At 34.2% G+C, this 16,408-nt stretch overlaps 1 protein-coding gene across 1 annotated transcript in view; it reads right to left on the bottom strand.

The window, feature by feature from the left end:
- KIAA0825 (KIAA0825 ortholog) overlaps positions 1-16,408 on the bottom strand; it is a 416,652-nt gene that overhangs the window by 211,777 nt on the left and 188,467 nt on the right. The window contains exon 16 of the mRNA XM_007469758.1: positions 4,344-4,568. Coding sequence (XP_007469820.1) covers positions 4,344-4,568 — 225 coding nt within the window. The remainder of the gene's footprint in view (positions 1-4,343; positions 4,569-16,408) is intronic.

Below are 16,408 nucleotides of genomic sequence, written 5' to 3'. Positions count from 1 at the left end.
GATGACAAATCCATTCTACTAATCACAGGGTCTCTGAGTCTATGGTGACGTTAACACACCAGGGAAGGATCTTTTAAAAATGCCACACACTCATTTTTCTGTCTTTATTTAAATAAGTTGACTTCTAACTCACATATATATAATATATTGTAAGAGCCATCCCAATTTCAGAGCTGATAAAGTGTGAAAAAACATGTCTCAGAATGAATGCAATGTGAGAGGTATATTTATATATTTATCCTTTCTTCTTTCCTATGCATGGACTACTGATTGCAATAATATATTTGGGTGATTATAAAACATACAGAAAGGAAATTTACAATGAAATAGGTAAAGACAGGGCTTCCCTGGTGGCGCAGTGGTTGAGAGTCCGCCTGCCGATGCAGGCGACATGGGCTCGTGCCCCGGTCCGGGAAGATCCCACATGCCGCGGAGCGGCTGGGCCTGTGAGCCATGGCCTCTGAGCCTGTGCGTATGGAGCCTGTGCTCCGCAATGGGAGAGACCACAACAGTGAGAGGCCCGCGCACCGGAAAAAAAAAAAAAGAAATAGGTAAAGACAAATAATGTATTAAAATTAACTTTAAAAATGTTTTTTATTAGTGGTATAAAATGTCAATAATACATTACTGAGTGAGGATAATGTGATTTAATATGCTTTATTATTTTAAAAATCTGGGCTTTAACAGTTCATGATACATTGATTCAAATATCAGGTTATAAATTTAGTTTGTTTCAATACTTGATTTTAATGGATGTCATAGGTGAAAAAGCCATGACATGGACTATATATATAGACCCACATGGAACTTGTGAAATCATGGCACTCGTTTTTCAATCTCAACCACCAAATAGGCAAAGGTTGTTGTTGAAATTTGAATAATAAATATTCATCATCATTATGTTAATCAGTTGTTCTTGCAAATAAATTGAATAATAATAATATATGAAAAATATATTTTTGAAAATGAAAATGAAAAATAATATAATAATATATTTGAAAATAATATATTTGAAAAATAATATATTTGAAAAATAAATAATAATGTATTTGAAAATAATAAATAATAATATATTTGAAAAATAATATATTTGAAAATGAAAAATAAATATATTTCATTTTCGTATTTTTAAGAAGTGTTCAAAAATAACCAAAACTCTTATTTGGAATATTTGAACCACGTTAAAAAACTCTAAGTTCTTAAGTGTGCAGCTATGGCATTTTTATGGGTGATACTGGTGTTTATAAGACGAATATTTCTGGTTTTTATAAAACAAAATATCTCAAGAACTTCTGATAACACTCTGTGTATTTCTGCCATCAGTTTCTTTCTCAACAATCCACATGTGAATGGTGCCTTGAATACATTTTCCTTGTGGTGTTACCTCTGTTTCCTCTCCAGATTCTATTGTTTTAGTTAAAACAATTATTTCAGAGTTTCCCCATAAAGTATTCTTTTTATTTAAAAAGTTATTTACTGGTAAGAAAATATATTTTCTGGTATATCTTTCCTTTAATTGTTGTCGAAGAAACAAAACAACTAGTTGTGTATTTGCTCTTAGGGAGCGAATTCTTTGTGTATTTGCTTCGGGAGCAAATACCTAAGCTGAGCTATATCAGAAACATCTGAACTTCCATTCAGTTCTTTGGTAAATCTCTTACACTGTATAATTTATTGTACTATTTATTTCTTTAAATCTTCAGTGTTTTCTATGTATTTGCTGACAAGAAATACATTTTAGTTTGTCACCATAGTGTTTTCCATGTTCCGTTATTTTCACTGTGTCAGGAAGGACAATTTTTTCTTTAAGCTAGTGACTATTTGTCTTTTATTAAGTTAGAATCCTCAAAAAAAAAAAAAAAGGCCTCTAAACACTTCATTATTTAGATGAATTGTGCAAAGTACTGAATTAAATATCAATTGACTTAAAACATTGCTGAAAATGATTACTGAGGTTTATCTTCATGTTCTGGATGCTTAGTCTTGAAATCTCTGGCTAATCAAGATGACTTCAAACTAGCTCTAGCTAGATATCTCTAACTATCTCAAGGCGCAATATTCATTTAGGAGGGATTCGTGTTTAACAACAATGTATGGGAAGCCACATTTCAAATGGTTTTCCCACACATTTCCCATTTTTATTTATTTATTTTATTTTATTTTTGGCCAAATCTGATCAGACTATCAATGTTCTACCTTATAATATGGCTGAGAAACAGCTCATGTTAGAAATATTCCTAAGTGTGAGCTTTTTTACTTTGTCATTGTTTGCTCTCCCTTGGATTCCCAGTAATAGTTTTAAACCGCAGTTGATTTGTTGATTTACAGGAATATGTTAAAGCCACTTGTGTGTTTTGTGAGGAGTAATTTTGTTAAAACTAAATTATGAAATACAAAGGACAACCTTAATTGATTACTGAACGCTGAAAGCTAATGAACGAGTAAGGTTACCCTGTTCATGCCCTTCCCAACAATATTGTCCCCAACACACAACTGGCTCACTCACAGACCAAGGGAGAGTTCCAGTGACACCCCATACGAAATTTCAGTTGTTTTGCTTTCTTTCTTCTCACACACCAAAAAACTGTCTTGTACAACCCCTGAGGTGTTTGCACCCATTTGTAAACATTTATACTAGTCTTCAAGCACCAAGAGGGGATATCTTATTTACAATTTATCCCTGGACCAACCCCAGTACCTGGTATGTAGTAGTAACTGACTTAGTAGGTATCTATTGAATGAATAAGTGACTTAGTGTTTGGCATATACAGATTATCCATCTTATACACTGTAGTGAAAATAAAGGTTGAGCACTGTCAGTTTAAAAGAGGATAGGAATGAAGAACAATGGTATTCTCCTATTGTCACATCCACCTGGAATGCACAAAATGCTTTATAAGGTCACTTTCCTCCACCACTTTCTTTTATATATTTATGTGATCTGGCACTCCTTCATGGCTGTCTAAGTGTTGTACTTCTACTCTTAGTGATAATTTTATGAAAAAATATTATTTAGTAAGGAAAACCACAAGAACTGGTATCTACAAAGTAAGCATTTTTTGGAACCAGAGGCTCTTTGAAATGTTAAGGAAGAGTTCCAAAATGCTTGTAGGAAAAAAAAAAAAAAATTGTTCATGAATAGACCAACTTGAAAGCCGCAAGCAAAACAGGGCTACTCATATGACATGATACAAAAACTATAGATCATGCTTCCTGTATTGCTCAAAATCTCTGAGATATTTCAAAGCAAGAAAGGTGAGGTGGCAACAACTCAGGTGAGGAAGAACTTAAGTAATGAAAATCTGACATTTTCCAATTTCAATTAAATGGCTTTACTAGATTCAAAGGCAGTTTAATAGGGCTTGGACAGAATTAAAGCATTACTATGAAAGGTCACTGATGGATAATTGATTTGAGTCTGTATATAAGGTTGCTGGATAAGAGCCACATTATTTAGGATCTCCATGGAGAAGAATGAAAGAAAGGCTAGTTTCCTCAATTGACTTTAGCAGGTTCAGCTGGAATATTTTACTGTTGAAAGTTTCCTTACAGTTAGTGAAAAAAAATTCATCTTTAAAGATGAAGATAAAAGGGAAAAGTTTTATTTTAAAAATCCTAAAGAAGATTCATGAATACAAACAGATAAGATACATTCAAAGGAATCTTGTGAAATTCTTGAAAAGTAGAAACATCTAGGTAGGAAGAAACCATTTAAGAAAAAAGGACTTGATTAATAAAATAAATGAATAATACAGGTAACTGATAATCCTTAAATACACTTGATAGATGCATTGCCCTGAAGAGGAACAATGCACTGAATCCAGAACCATAGATATTGGGGGAAAAATACCCTGTCAGAAAAATATGTGTAGCTACTAAATGGGGTGCTATTTTTGACCTACAAGCTACATATGTAGGTGTATTAACAAGAGAAAAGAAAATAATAATTGGTAGCTGTGGAGGAAAAACTTCAAAAAAAGAATAATTAAACTGAATATCAAAGCAATCTTCCTGAGAGGATGAATTTTAGATTACTCAATAGATTTAAGGGAAATTAGTCAAACTCATGTGACTAATTTGTGAATACTAACATGAACACAAAATATCACAAAAAATTTTGAACTGGTAGTTAAATAAAGAAGATAACCATTTGAGTCATTTTCATCTCTAGGTTTTTTTGATCATATGGCTCACAGTAACAAAAATTAGGAATCCAAAATATACATGGTGGAAAGGAGACTAATACAGTTTACACATTTTTTAATTTTTAGAATTTTACTTGTTCTCATAACCTAGAAAATGTGCTTCTTCAGGGATGTGTTCTTAAAGAAAAACAAATGTACCTTTGCTTGATTCTTTCCTTTTGGTTTCTTTTGGAGTATAATTCCATTCTCTTGGAATGCTCTCACGCAGACATTCAAGAACACTGTGCTTGTTTAGGTTTGTCTCACAGTTTCTCCAAGAGCTCAGCACAGATATTATCTGCTGCACAATGTCCTTGACGGCGTCAGTCAGTGCCAGTCTCAGGCATCGGATGACCTCTACCTCAGACTCCATGCACGTTGAGACTTTAAAATCAGAAAGCATATTACGGTTAGCAGAATCTGGAAATATTCTGTGCCCTATTCAGTTGGGAATTCAGCTTCTCAATAATCTAGTTTAAAGCTATAGGACAAGAAAGCTGCTTTTAGCCTAGAAATCATGTAATTGATAAACAGTCCATAGACATTTGAAAAAAAAAAGTTACTGCTTGGTAATAAAGGGAATGGTAGTTAAAATAACAGTGAATACCAGCATTTGCTGGTACTTTGGGGACTCTACTGGTGGATATATAAATTGTATGACCTTCTTAGATGACAACTTGACAATAATAGTAAAAGCTTTAACACTTTACTTACCTTTTAACACATTTATTCCTTCTCTGGAACTTTATCCTAAGAAATTAATTATGATTATATAAATAATATACAGAAAAATTGGGAAATAATACAAATGTCCAATAACTGGGGATTTGTTTAATTAGCTTAGGTATATCCATCTTCACAGTAAAGCCATTTATTGATTAGTTAAAAAAAAACAAAAGCAGGTTAACAATGAGATATCACCTCACACCAGTCAGAATGGCCATCATCAACAAATCTAGAAACAATAAATGCTGGAGAAGGTGTGGAGAAAAGGGACCCCTCCTGCACTGTTGATGGGAATATAAATTGATACAGCCACTATGGAGAACAGTATGGAGGTTCCTTAAAAAACTAAAAATAGAACTACCACACAACTCAGCAATCCTACTACTGGGCATATACTCTGAGAAAACCATAATTCAAAAATACACATGTACCCCAGTGTTCATTGCAGCACCACTTACAATAGCCAGGATATGGAAGCAACCTAAATGTCCATTAACAAATGAATGGATAAAGAAGATGTGGCACATATATACAATGGAATATTACTCAGCCATAAAAAGGAACAAAATTGAGTTATTTGTAATGAGGTGGTTGGACCTAGAGTCTGTCATACAGAGTGAACTAAGTCAGAAAGAGAAAATCAAATACCATATGCTAACACACATATATGGAATCTAAAAAAATAAGGTACCGATGAACCCAGTGGCAGGGAAGGAATAAAGATGCACACATAGAGAATGGACTTGAGGACACAGGAGGGGGAAGGGGAAGCTGGGACGAAATAAGAGAGTAGCACTGACATATATACACTACCAAATGTAAAATGGATGGCTAGTGGGAAGCTGTTGAATAACACAGGGAAATCAGCTTGATGCTTTGTGACAACCTAGAGGGGTGGGATAGGGAGGGTGGGAGGGCAGCTCAAGAGGGAGGGGATATGGCAATATATGTATATTTATAGCTGATTCACTTTGTTGTACAGCAGAAACTAACACAACATTGTAATGCAATTATACTCCAATAAAGATATTAAAAAACAAAAAACGTGGGATGAATCTAAAGTAAAAACATTAAAATAAAAAGCTCACCCTTAAAAAAAAAAGAGTAGGTTAGAAAAGAGTATGAGATACCGGTCCGGGAGGATCCCACATGCCGTGGAGTGGCTGGGCCCGTGAGCCGTGGCCGCTGAGCCTACGCGTCCGGAGCCTGTGCTCCGCAACGGGAGAGGCCACAACAGTGAGAGGCCCGCGTACCGCAAAAAAAAAAAAAAAAAAAATCTACATACATATATAAAAGAATTAAAAGATGTACTTTAAAAGGTTAATAGTGATTATCAATGACTAATGAGATTTCAGGTGATTGTCTTCTTCCTTTCCTTCTTTTTCTTTTACTTTTTCTCCCTCCCTCCCTCCTTTCTTTCTCCCTTTCTTCCTTCCCTTCTTCCCAATAATAAGTATTACCTGCAATGATTATGTATTACTTGTGTGATAAATGCAATAAAAGTTTTTGTTTGTTTTTTTTTAATGACTGGGAAGTCCAGGGACCATCACTTGAATCAATAGAGAAGAGCACCTATATGATTTTTTTTGCCCTCAAATTTCAAGGTGATATTTCTCAAAGGACAACCCATTGTTAAAACCACCATGGTGCTGAAACTAAGAGCTGGTTTTTTGAAAATATAAACAAAATTGACAAACCTTTAGCCAGACTCATCAAGAAAAAAAGAGAGAGGGTCCAAATCAATAAAATCAGAAATGAAAAAAGTTATGTCTGACACCACAGAAATACAAAAGATCGTAAGAGACTACAACTATATGCCAATAAAATGGACAACCTAGAAGAAATGAACAAATTACTAGATATGTACAATATCCCAAGACTGAACCAGGAAGAAATAGAAAATATGAACAGACCAATTGCCAGTAATGATATTGAATCAGTAATTTAAAAAAACTCCCAACAAACAAAAGTCCAGGAACAGATGGCTTCACAGGTGAATTCTACCAAATATCTATCCTTCTCAAACTATTCCAAAAAATTGTAGGGGAGGGAAAACTTCCAAACTCATTCTACAAGGCCAGTATCACCATGATACCAAAACTAGACAAAGATATCACAAAAAAAGAAAATTACAGGCCAATATCACTGATGGACATAGATGCAAAAACCCTGAACAAAATGTTAGCAAACTGAATCCAACAATACATTAAAAGGATCATATACCATATCAAGTGGGATTTATCCCAGGGATGCAAGGATTTTTCAATATCTGCAAATCAATCAATGTGATATACCACATTAATAAATCAAAGAATAAAAACCACATGATCATCTTAAAAGATGCAGAAAAAGCTTTTGATAAAATTCAACATCCATTTATGATAAAAACTCTCCAGAAAGCAGGCATAGAGGGAACTTACCTCAACATAATAAAAACCACGTATGACAAACCTACAGCTAACATCATACTCAATGATGAAAAGCTGAAAGCACTTTCTCTAAGATCAGGAACAAGACAAGGATGCCCAAAGAGGTACAAACTACTATGTATAAGATAAATAAGGTACAAGGATATATTGTACAACACGGGGAAGATAGCCAATATTTTATAATAACCATAAATGGAATATAACCTTTAAAAACTGTGAATCACTATGTTGTACACCTGAACCTTGTATAATATTGTACATCAACTATACCTCATTAAAAAAAAAAAAAAAACACCATGGTGAAGAGGATCTTGGTGATATCAAATGTTGAGAGTTTTATTTTTTAGCATGACATAATCATCAGTTAGGTAAACTGATGATTATGTCATGCTAATCTTTATATGAATGGTGGATGGTGTAGCTGTCTCTTTATATGAATGGTGGATGGTGTAGCTGTCTGTCTTTTTAATGATGTTTCAAGACTTTAATTCATTGAAGGACATAAAGAAGCCTTCTTCCTGTATCAGTAATTAACATTCATTTGGGTTGAACTCTTTGGAGTCATGGATTAAATGCATCTCAGATATCTAAAAATTCTAGAAAGCCAGGAATTCCTCTATTTCCTTTTGTTAAAAGGGTATGTTTATTCCTTTTAAAATAAAATCAAGGAATTGAAAATGATAAAATAATAGACTTATCTCAAAGAATTATTTTAAAATTACATGAATTAATTTGTGTAGAGTAACTACCATATAGTAGGCACTATGTAAGTATTTGCTATTATTATTATTACCTAAGATAAGAGTTTTCTGGAAAAATTACAATTGTACAGTATTGCAGTGCCCAGTGTTCTCTTGATGCAGGATTCTGAAACATCTTGAGCACTAGATACTACTATAGGGAAGATTAATCAATATCCACAGATGCCTATGGTCGAGATAAGAAAGAAGAAATGGAGAACAGAGAACAGAGAAAAGAAAGTGGCAGGGTATTCTGGTTTCTGGCTCTGCATACAATGAGCCTGGATGTTTCTACTTTATTCTAACAGCAAGTAAAAAACTGAACAGATAAAAAAAAATCAACAACTCTTCCTGGATCTGTAAAAGAGGTGAGGACACAAGGCAAACCACAGCCCCCCAGACTGGAGAGACAGACAGGCAAATACAGCAAGGCACAGCTTACTGGAGTAGAGACTCACAAGCAGAAACTATCCTGGGAACCAGAACCAATGTAGGAAAATCTCAGCTGTAACTGATCAATTGCTGGAGGCTCAGTGTAGACAAGTCTGAGAGTTAAAACTCTAGGGAGACCCTCTCATGGGGGAGCTGTTACACTCTGTGAGTTTTACCTCCAGGAACTTGACTAGGCTTCCACAGTAGGTATCAGAGAAAAATCCTCTAGTGCTTCCAGCAAGAGGAGGGAAAAAGAAACATCTGGAAATATGCCAGCACACCCTGTTTTTCTTAAGGCCTGCCCTTAGGAGACACTACTAAAACAGAGCCTAACTCACTAGGCATGTTCTCAGAGCCTAACTGTCCTAGGACAGGAGAAATACTCAGCTCCAGCCCACTCTAACCATACTCTCAGACCTAAGGAAGGGGTAAGAAAAAAACTGAAATGCTTGTTAAGTACACCACAGAGGCATAGGCTCACTAAAAGACTGAGATCTAAACATAGACCTATAAAATGCTTCCCCTCCTTTACACCTCTCCACCACTTAGTAAAGGCCTATTTACAGCAGTTCTTTTTACTCAGAACATCATGTCCAGCTTTCACGAAAAAAATTACAAGACAAACTAAAAGTCAAAAAATACAATTTGAAAAGACAGAGCGAGCATCAGAAACAGACATGGCAAAGATATTAGAATTGTCAGACTGGGAGTTTAAAACAGCTGTGATTAATATGTAAAGGACTCTAATGAATAAAGTAGATAGCATGCAAGAACAAATGGGCAATGTAAGTAGAGAGATGGATACGGAGAAAGAAACAGAAAGAAACACTAGCAATCAAAAACACTGTAACAAATGAAGAATGCCTTTTCTGGGCTTATTAGTAGAAGGGGCGTGGCTGAGGAAAGAATCTCTGAGCTTGAGGATGTCTCAGTAGAAACTTCTAAAACTGAAAAGCAAAGAGAACAAAGACGGAAAAAAAACAAACCCCACAACCAGAAGAGAATATCCAAGGAGTATGGGACAACTATAAAGGTGTAACATACTTGTAAAGGGAATACAAGGAGAAGACAGAAGGGACAGAAGAAATATTGAAACAATAATAACTGAGCATTTTCCCTAAATTAATGTCAAACACCGAACTACAGATCCAGGAAGTTCAGAGAACACCAAGCAGAATAAATGTTAAAAAACAAACAAACAAACAAAGAATGAACAACAACAACCAAAAAAAAAACTATACCTAGGCATATCATTTTCAAATTACAGAAAATCAAAGATAAAGTCCTGAAAGAAGCTAGAACATAGAAACACCTTACCTATAGAGGAAGAAAGATAAGAATTACATTTAACTTCTTAGAAACCATACAAGCAAGAAGACAGTAGAATGAAATATAAAGTGTTGAGAGAAAAAAAAAATCAACCTAGAATTCTGCACCCTGCAAGACTATTCTTCAAAAATGAAAGAGAAATAATGACTTACTCAAGACAAACAAAAACTGAAGAAATTTGTCGCTGGTCAACCTGACTTGCAAGAAATGTTAAAAGAAATTCTTTAGGTAGCAGGAAAACAATACAGGTCAGAAACTGAAATCTACATAAAGTAAGGAAGAACATTGAAGAGGAATAAGCGAAGGTAAAATAAAACCTCTTTTTTTTTTTTTTTTTTCCCCTATCTCGAGATCAAAAAGGTATTCGCCCATATTTTTTTCTATTAACTTTATAGTTTCTCTTCTCAATTAATCTTTTTTATGTTTGTTTTTATTTTTATCTATCATTTTTTGAATATTTACTATGTGCCAGGCACTTTTTTTTTTTTCGGTGCGTGGGCCTCTCACTGTTGTGGCCTCTCCCGTTGCGGAGCATGGGCTCCGGACGCGCAGGCTCAGCGGCCATGGCTCACGGACCCAGCCGCTCCGCGGCATGTGGGATCTTCCCGGACCGGGGCACGAACCCGCGTCCCCTGCATCGGCAGGCGGACTCTCAACCACTGCGCCACCAGGGAAGCCCAAAACCTCTTATTTTTCTTATTCATAACTAATCTAACAGAAAACAGTTTGTTCAAAATAATAATACCAGCAATGTGTTTAATTATGTGTGCTTATGTATACAGCATTCTTATATATGCTTATGGATAGTGAAATGAATGACAGAAATGAAACATGGATGGGAGGGAGAAATTAGGATTATTTTGTTAGTATAATGTACTCACACAATCTGTGAAATGGTAATAGTGTTATCTGAAAGTGGACTTAGTTGCAAACTCTGTCTTTCTATATATACTGCAAACTCTAGGAAAACCATTTAAAAAAGTTAAAAAAGAAGTATAACTGATATGTTAAAAAAAGTGAGAAAATAGAATCATATAAAATGTTCACTTAAAACCAACAAAGTGGGCTTCCCTGGTGGCGCAGTGGTTGAGAGTCCGCCTGCCGATGCAGGGCACACGGGTTCGTGCCCCGGTCCGGGAGGATCCCACGTGCCGCGGAGCGGCTGGGCCCGTGAGCCATGGCCGCTGGGCCTGCGCGTCCGGAGCCTGTGCTCCGCAATGGGAGAGACCACAACAACAGTGAGGGGCCCGCGTACCGCAAAAAAAAAAAAAATAAAAAAAAATAAAAACCAACAAAGTCAGAACAAAATAGTGAAAGATAAAAACAGAACAAAGAACAAGGGCAACAAATAGAAAACAGTAACAAATATGGTAGATATTAATCCAACTATATGAATAATCACTTTGAACGTCAATGGTCTAAAAGCACCAATTAAAAGACAGAGATTGATCAGTGGGGACCAAAAACCAAGACCCAACTATATGTTGTCTATAAGAAGTCAACTTTAGATATGAAGACACATATAGATTAAAAGCAAATAGATGGAGAAAAATGTACCATGCTAACACTAACCAAAAGAAAGCAAGAATCGTTACATTAATTTCAGGCAAAGCAGACTTCAAACTAAGGAAAGTTATTAGAGATAAGGGAGGGCATTACATAAAGATAAAGGTGTCAGTTCTCCAAGAAGTCATACCAATCCTTAATGTGTATGCACCTGACAACAGAGTGTCAAACTATGTGAAGCAAAAACTGATAGAATTACAAGGAAAACTAGATGAATCTGCTATCATTGTTGGAGACTTTAGCACCCTCTATCAGAAATGGACAGATCCAGAAAGTAGAAAATCATTATGGACATAACTGAACTCAATACCACCATCAATCAGTTGGGTATAATTGACATCTATGGACTACATCCAACAACAGCAGAATACACAGTCTTCTCAAATTTGTATAGAACATTCACTAACATAGACCACATTCTGGGCCATAAAACATACCTTAACAATTTTTTAAAAAAATATAGAGTATACCACAATGGAATTACACTAGAAATCAATAACAAAAAGGTAACTGGAAAATTCTGAAACGGGTGGATATTGAACAACATACTTTTAGATAATACATAGGTAAAAGTAGAAATCTCAAGAGAAACTGTAAAATACTTTGAACCAAATGAAGATAAAAACACAATGTAAAATTTGTCAGATGTAGCAAAAATGCTTAGAGGGAAATTTAGAGCACAGAATGCATATACTAGAAAAGAAGAAAGATCTAAAATCAAGAGTCAAGGTTTTCCCCTTAGGAAACTAGAAAAAGAAGAGCAAATTAAACCCAAGCTAAGCAGAAGAAAAGAAATAATTAGAATTAGAGCAGAAATCATGAACCTAAAAACAGGAAATCAATAGAGAAAATCAAAACTAAAAGCTGGTTTTTTTAAAAGATCAATAAAATCAATAAGCCTCTAGTCAGGCTAACTAAGAAATAAAGAGAGAGCATGCAAACTATTAATATCAGAAATAAAATAAGGAACATCACTATAGATCCCATGGACATTAAAAGGATAGTAAAGGAATACTATGAACTACTCTATGCTCCCAAAATTTGATAATCGAAATGAAATGAACTAATTCCCTGAAAGCCACAATCTGCCAAAATTCACACACAAAACGAAATATACAATCTGAATAGGCCTATATCCATAAAAGAAATTTAATCAATAATTAATAATCTTCTAAAACAGAAAGCACCAGGCCCAGATGGGTTCACTGGTGAAATTCTACCAAACATTAAAAAAGAGAAATTATACCAATTCCTTTCAATCTCTTTCAGAACATAGAAACAGAGGGACTACTTCCTCACTCATTTTGAAGCCAGCATTACCTGAATACCAACGAGACAAAGACGTTACCAAAAAAGAAAGCTACAGATCAATATATCTCATGAACATAGATACAAAAATCCTAAACAAAATATTAGCAAATTGAACTTAATGATGCATAAAAAGAATTATACACCATGACCAAGTGGGATTTATCCAAGATATGCAAGGCTGTTTCAACATTAGAACATCTGTAAGTACACAACTGTTAGTGAGAACAAAATCTGTAAAGGACAAAAACAAAATCTAGACACTTAACAATATAACATTCATAACATCTGGCATTTTTTCCATAACATAAAAAAACAAAAAGAAAAAAGCTGTGATCCATAATCAAGAGAAAAATCACCCAATAGAAATACACTCAAAAATGATAGAAATGATAGAATGAGCAAACAAGGGTTTAAATTAAAACAGACTTCATACATATATGCAAGGATTTTAAAATGAGGAGAGATATACAAAATATAAAAAGGAGCTAAATGGAATTGCTAGAAATTAAAAATATCTGGAATAAAAAAATTCACTGGATAGTCTTAATAGCAGTTATACACTGCAGAAGAAAAGATCCTTGAATCTGAAGGTACAATATAAAGTGACCAAAACAAACCACAGAGAGAAAGAAGGCAAAAAAATAAAAACCAAACAAGAACAAGAACAAAATCAAAGAATACAGCTTCAGTGATATGTGGGATAATACCAAGAGGTCTAATAAGAATCCCAGAAAAAAAGTGGTGGTAGGGGGAACAAAAGATAAAATATCCCAAGAGAGAATGGCTGAAAAATTTACAGATTGATAAAAAACTAAATATCATCAGATACAAAAGCTCAACAAACCCCAAGAAGAATAAATACAAAGGAAACCCAAACAAAGCACATCATAATAAAATTGCTGCAAAGTAGTGATAAAGAGAAAAATCTTAAAATGAACAACAAAATGAAGACACATTATATAAAAGGTAACATACACTTTAAAACCTATACTGATTTATCATCAGAAACAATGCAAGCCACAAAATAGAATAATGTCTTCAAAGTGCTGAGTGAAAAAGGAAAACGAAAGACAACAAAAAAAATCTCTGAACCCAAAAGTCTATGTCTGATGAAAAATATTTCAGATATGAAGACAAAGCCCTTTTTTCATGCAAATAAAATAAATTGATGGCAGAAAATTTGTAGTACATGAAATGTTAAAGGAAGTATTGATACTTCGGGTAGAAAGAAAATGATATCCGTCAGAAACCTAGATCTATACAAGTAAAAGAAGAGTACCAGAAATAGTAGATAGATGGACAAATATGAAAGACTTTCTTCTCATTTTTAGCTTCTTTAAACTGTAACTGACTAAAACAAAAAAAAACCCAATAGATTGTGGGGTTTATAACATTAGCAGAAATTACACGACAACACTGGCATAAAGAACAGGAGAGAGTAAATAGAAATATACTTGTGTAAGTTTCTTAGATTAGATGTAACAGTGGTATAATAGTAAAAAAGTAAACTGTGATAAGTTAAAGATATCATAAGATGTAAACCTTGGAACAACTACTAAAATAAATAGAGTTATATCTAATAAGCCATTAGCAAAGATAAAATGTAATATTGAAAAATACTCAGTTAATCCAAAGAAGACCAAAATAAAGGTGAAAAGGAATAAAGGTGGGACAAGCAGAAAGCAAAAAATATAGTCATGTAGTTCCAAGTGTTAGAATAGAGGATCCACAATTAGATATGCATTTGATCAATTGTTCATTTGATTTCTGACAAAAACACTGAAGTAATTCAACTGGGAAAGAATAGTGATTTCTAAAAAGGATACTGGGAAAAATTGCATGTTTGTATGAAAAAGTATGGATTTCAACACTTACACACACAAAAAAGCAACAACTTGAAATTAATCATAGAATTAAATATTAAAAACCAGAACTATAAAATTCCCAGAAGAAAACATAGGAGAAATCTTGGCACTCTTTAGATAAGCAAATAGTTCGTAGGACACAAAAAAGCACTACTATAAAGAAAACCGTTAAGTTGGACTCATCAAAATTGCAAGCTTCTCCCTATCAAAAGACCTTGTTAAGGGAATGAAAAAGTAAGCAATAGACTGTGGAGAAAAATTTTTTAATACATTATCTTGACAAATAACTTGTATCAAGAATATATAAAGGACTCTTTACAACTCAGTAAGACAAATAATCCAATTAATAAATGAAGAAAAGTTTTGAACAGATATTTTACAAAAGAATTTTTTTCAAATGACTGTTAAGAACATGAAGAGGTGTTTGATGTCATTAATCACCAAGGAATTGTAAATTAAAGTCACAGTGAGATAATAGCACATACTCCTTAGACTGAATAAAAGCAAAAAGACAATTCCAAGTGTTGACGAGGTATAGAGCAACCCAAACTCTCTTACATTACTGGTGGGAATGTAAAAAGACAGGATTACTTTGAAAAACACTTTAGTAGTTTCTTATAAAGTTTAACTCACAGTATGTGTTAAAGACATTTATTTCTTTTAAAAGAAAAAGGGAGTTAAGGAATAGTGTGACAGAAGTACAGTCAAAGTAACTTAGGCTTTGATAGTTTCATTTGCCCAACTAAAGATTGCTGATCTACTCTGAGAGTACAGGCCTGAAATGATTGCTACCAAATCTATTACTTATAGTGTATTGGCCTTTGAAGTGCCCACATGAGGTCCCCAACTTAATTGTTTTTTGTATTTCTATCTTTTGTAATCTTTTTTTAGATGGATATTTCCACTCTTGTTTTCCCTCCTAGCTTATGTTCATTCTAAGGAGTTATGTGTTGGATTTCTAATTATTAAATCAAATTATGTGTTTCAATACGGAATTCAAATGTTCACAAAGCAAATGTTTCAAAAAGTTTAGTCTAATAGAAAAAAATAAAGAGAAATAACATGGCCTGTGATCAGAAATTCTGGTTTTTTGTTCTGAATCTGCAATTTAATCAGTGGATAATCTTAGGCAAGTCTCTTAACATTTCTGACCCTGGTTTACTTAGCAATAAGATGAGGATACTGCCTACTTCATCCTCACCTTTATACCCCAAAATCATAAGACTGTGATATATTATGGATAAACTATACAGAAATCATAGACAGGAGGAAGAAAGGTGTTTCAGGAGGAAGAAAATACACCAGTTTTTAAATAATGTACTCCAGTCGATCTGGGTAATTATATTTACTGAAACACAGGTCTGTTAGCAGTAAAATGCAAATATTGTGGGATTATGATGTGTCTCAGCTGTATTTCCTTTAAACCTGTCATATTTTCAAGTCAAACAGAAACCACCATAAAGGGCTTAATTTTGTTATGAATCAGTATATTTTATTATCTTAATAGCATTTTTAAGATACCTGTGATTGGTAACAGAAGAAAAGAAAAACTTTTGCAAAGACTTAAATAGGAGAGAAAATACAAAGGCACTGTCCCTCACAACCAATGCGAGGTCTTAGGTTCCAGAGATTATATAATGTTGATGGAGAAACAACTTGTACAAAGGCCAGGGATGTTTCACCAGTTTGAAGTTCTGCCCCTTTGAGCCCCTCGACAAAATTCGGGCTCTATAAATATGTGTACTACTTGTTCCTGTTCCAGGAGACTTGTCTGACCATGGGGAGGCGGGTTTGCTCAATGTGTAGATGGGAGTGAAGACTAATTA

Source organism: Lipotes vexillifer, unplaced genomic scaffold, assembly GCF_000442215.2.
Source record: "Lipotes vexillifer unplaced genomic scaffold, Lipotes_vexillifer_v1.1 scaffold67, whole genome shotgun sequence".
Classification (NCBI taxonomy): domain Eukaryota; kingdom Metazoa; phylum Chordata; class Mammalia; order Artiodactyla; family Lipotidae; genus Lipotes; species Lipotes vexillifer.
The sequence above is the reverse complement of the archived record's forward strand: the minus strand, read 5'-3'. Positions and strand labels throughout refer to the sequence as shown.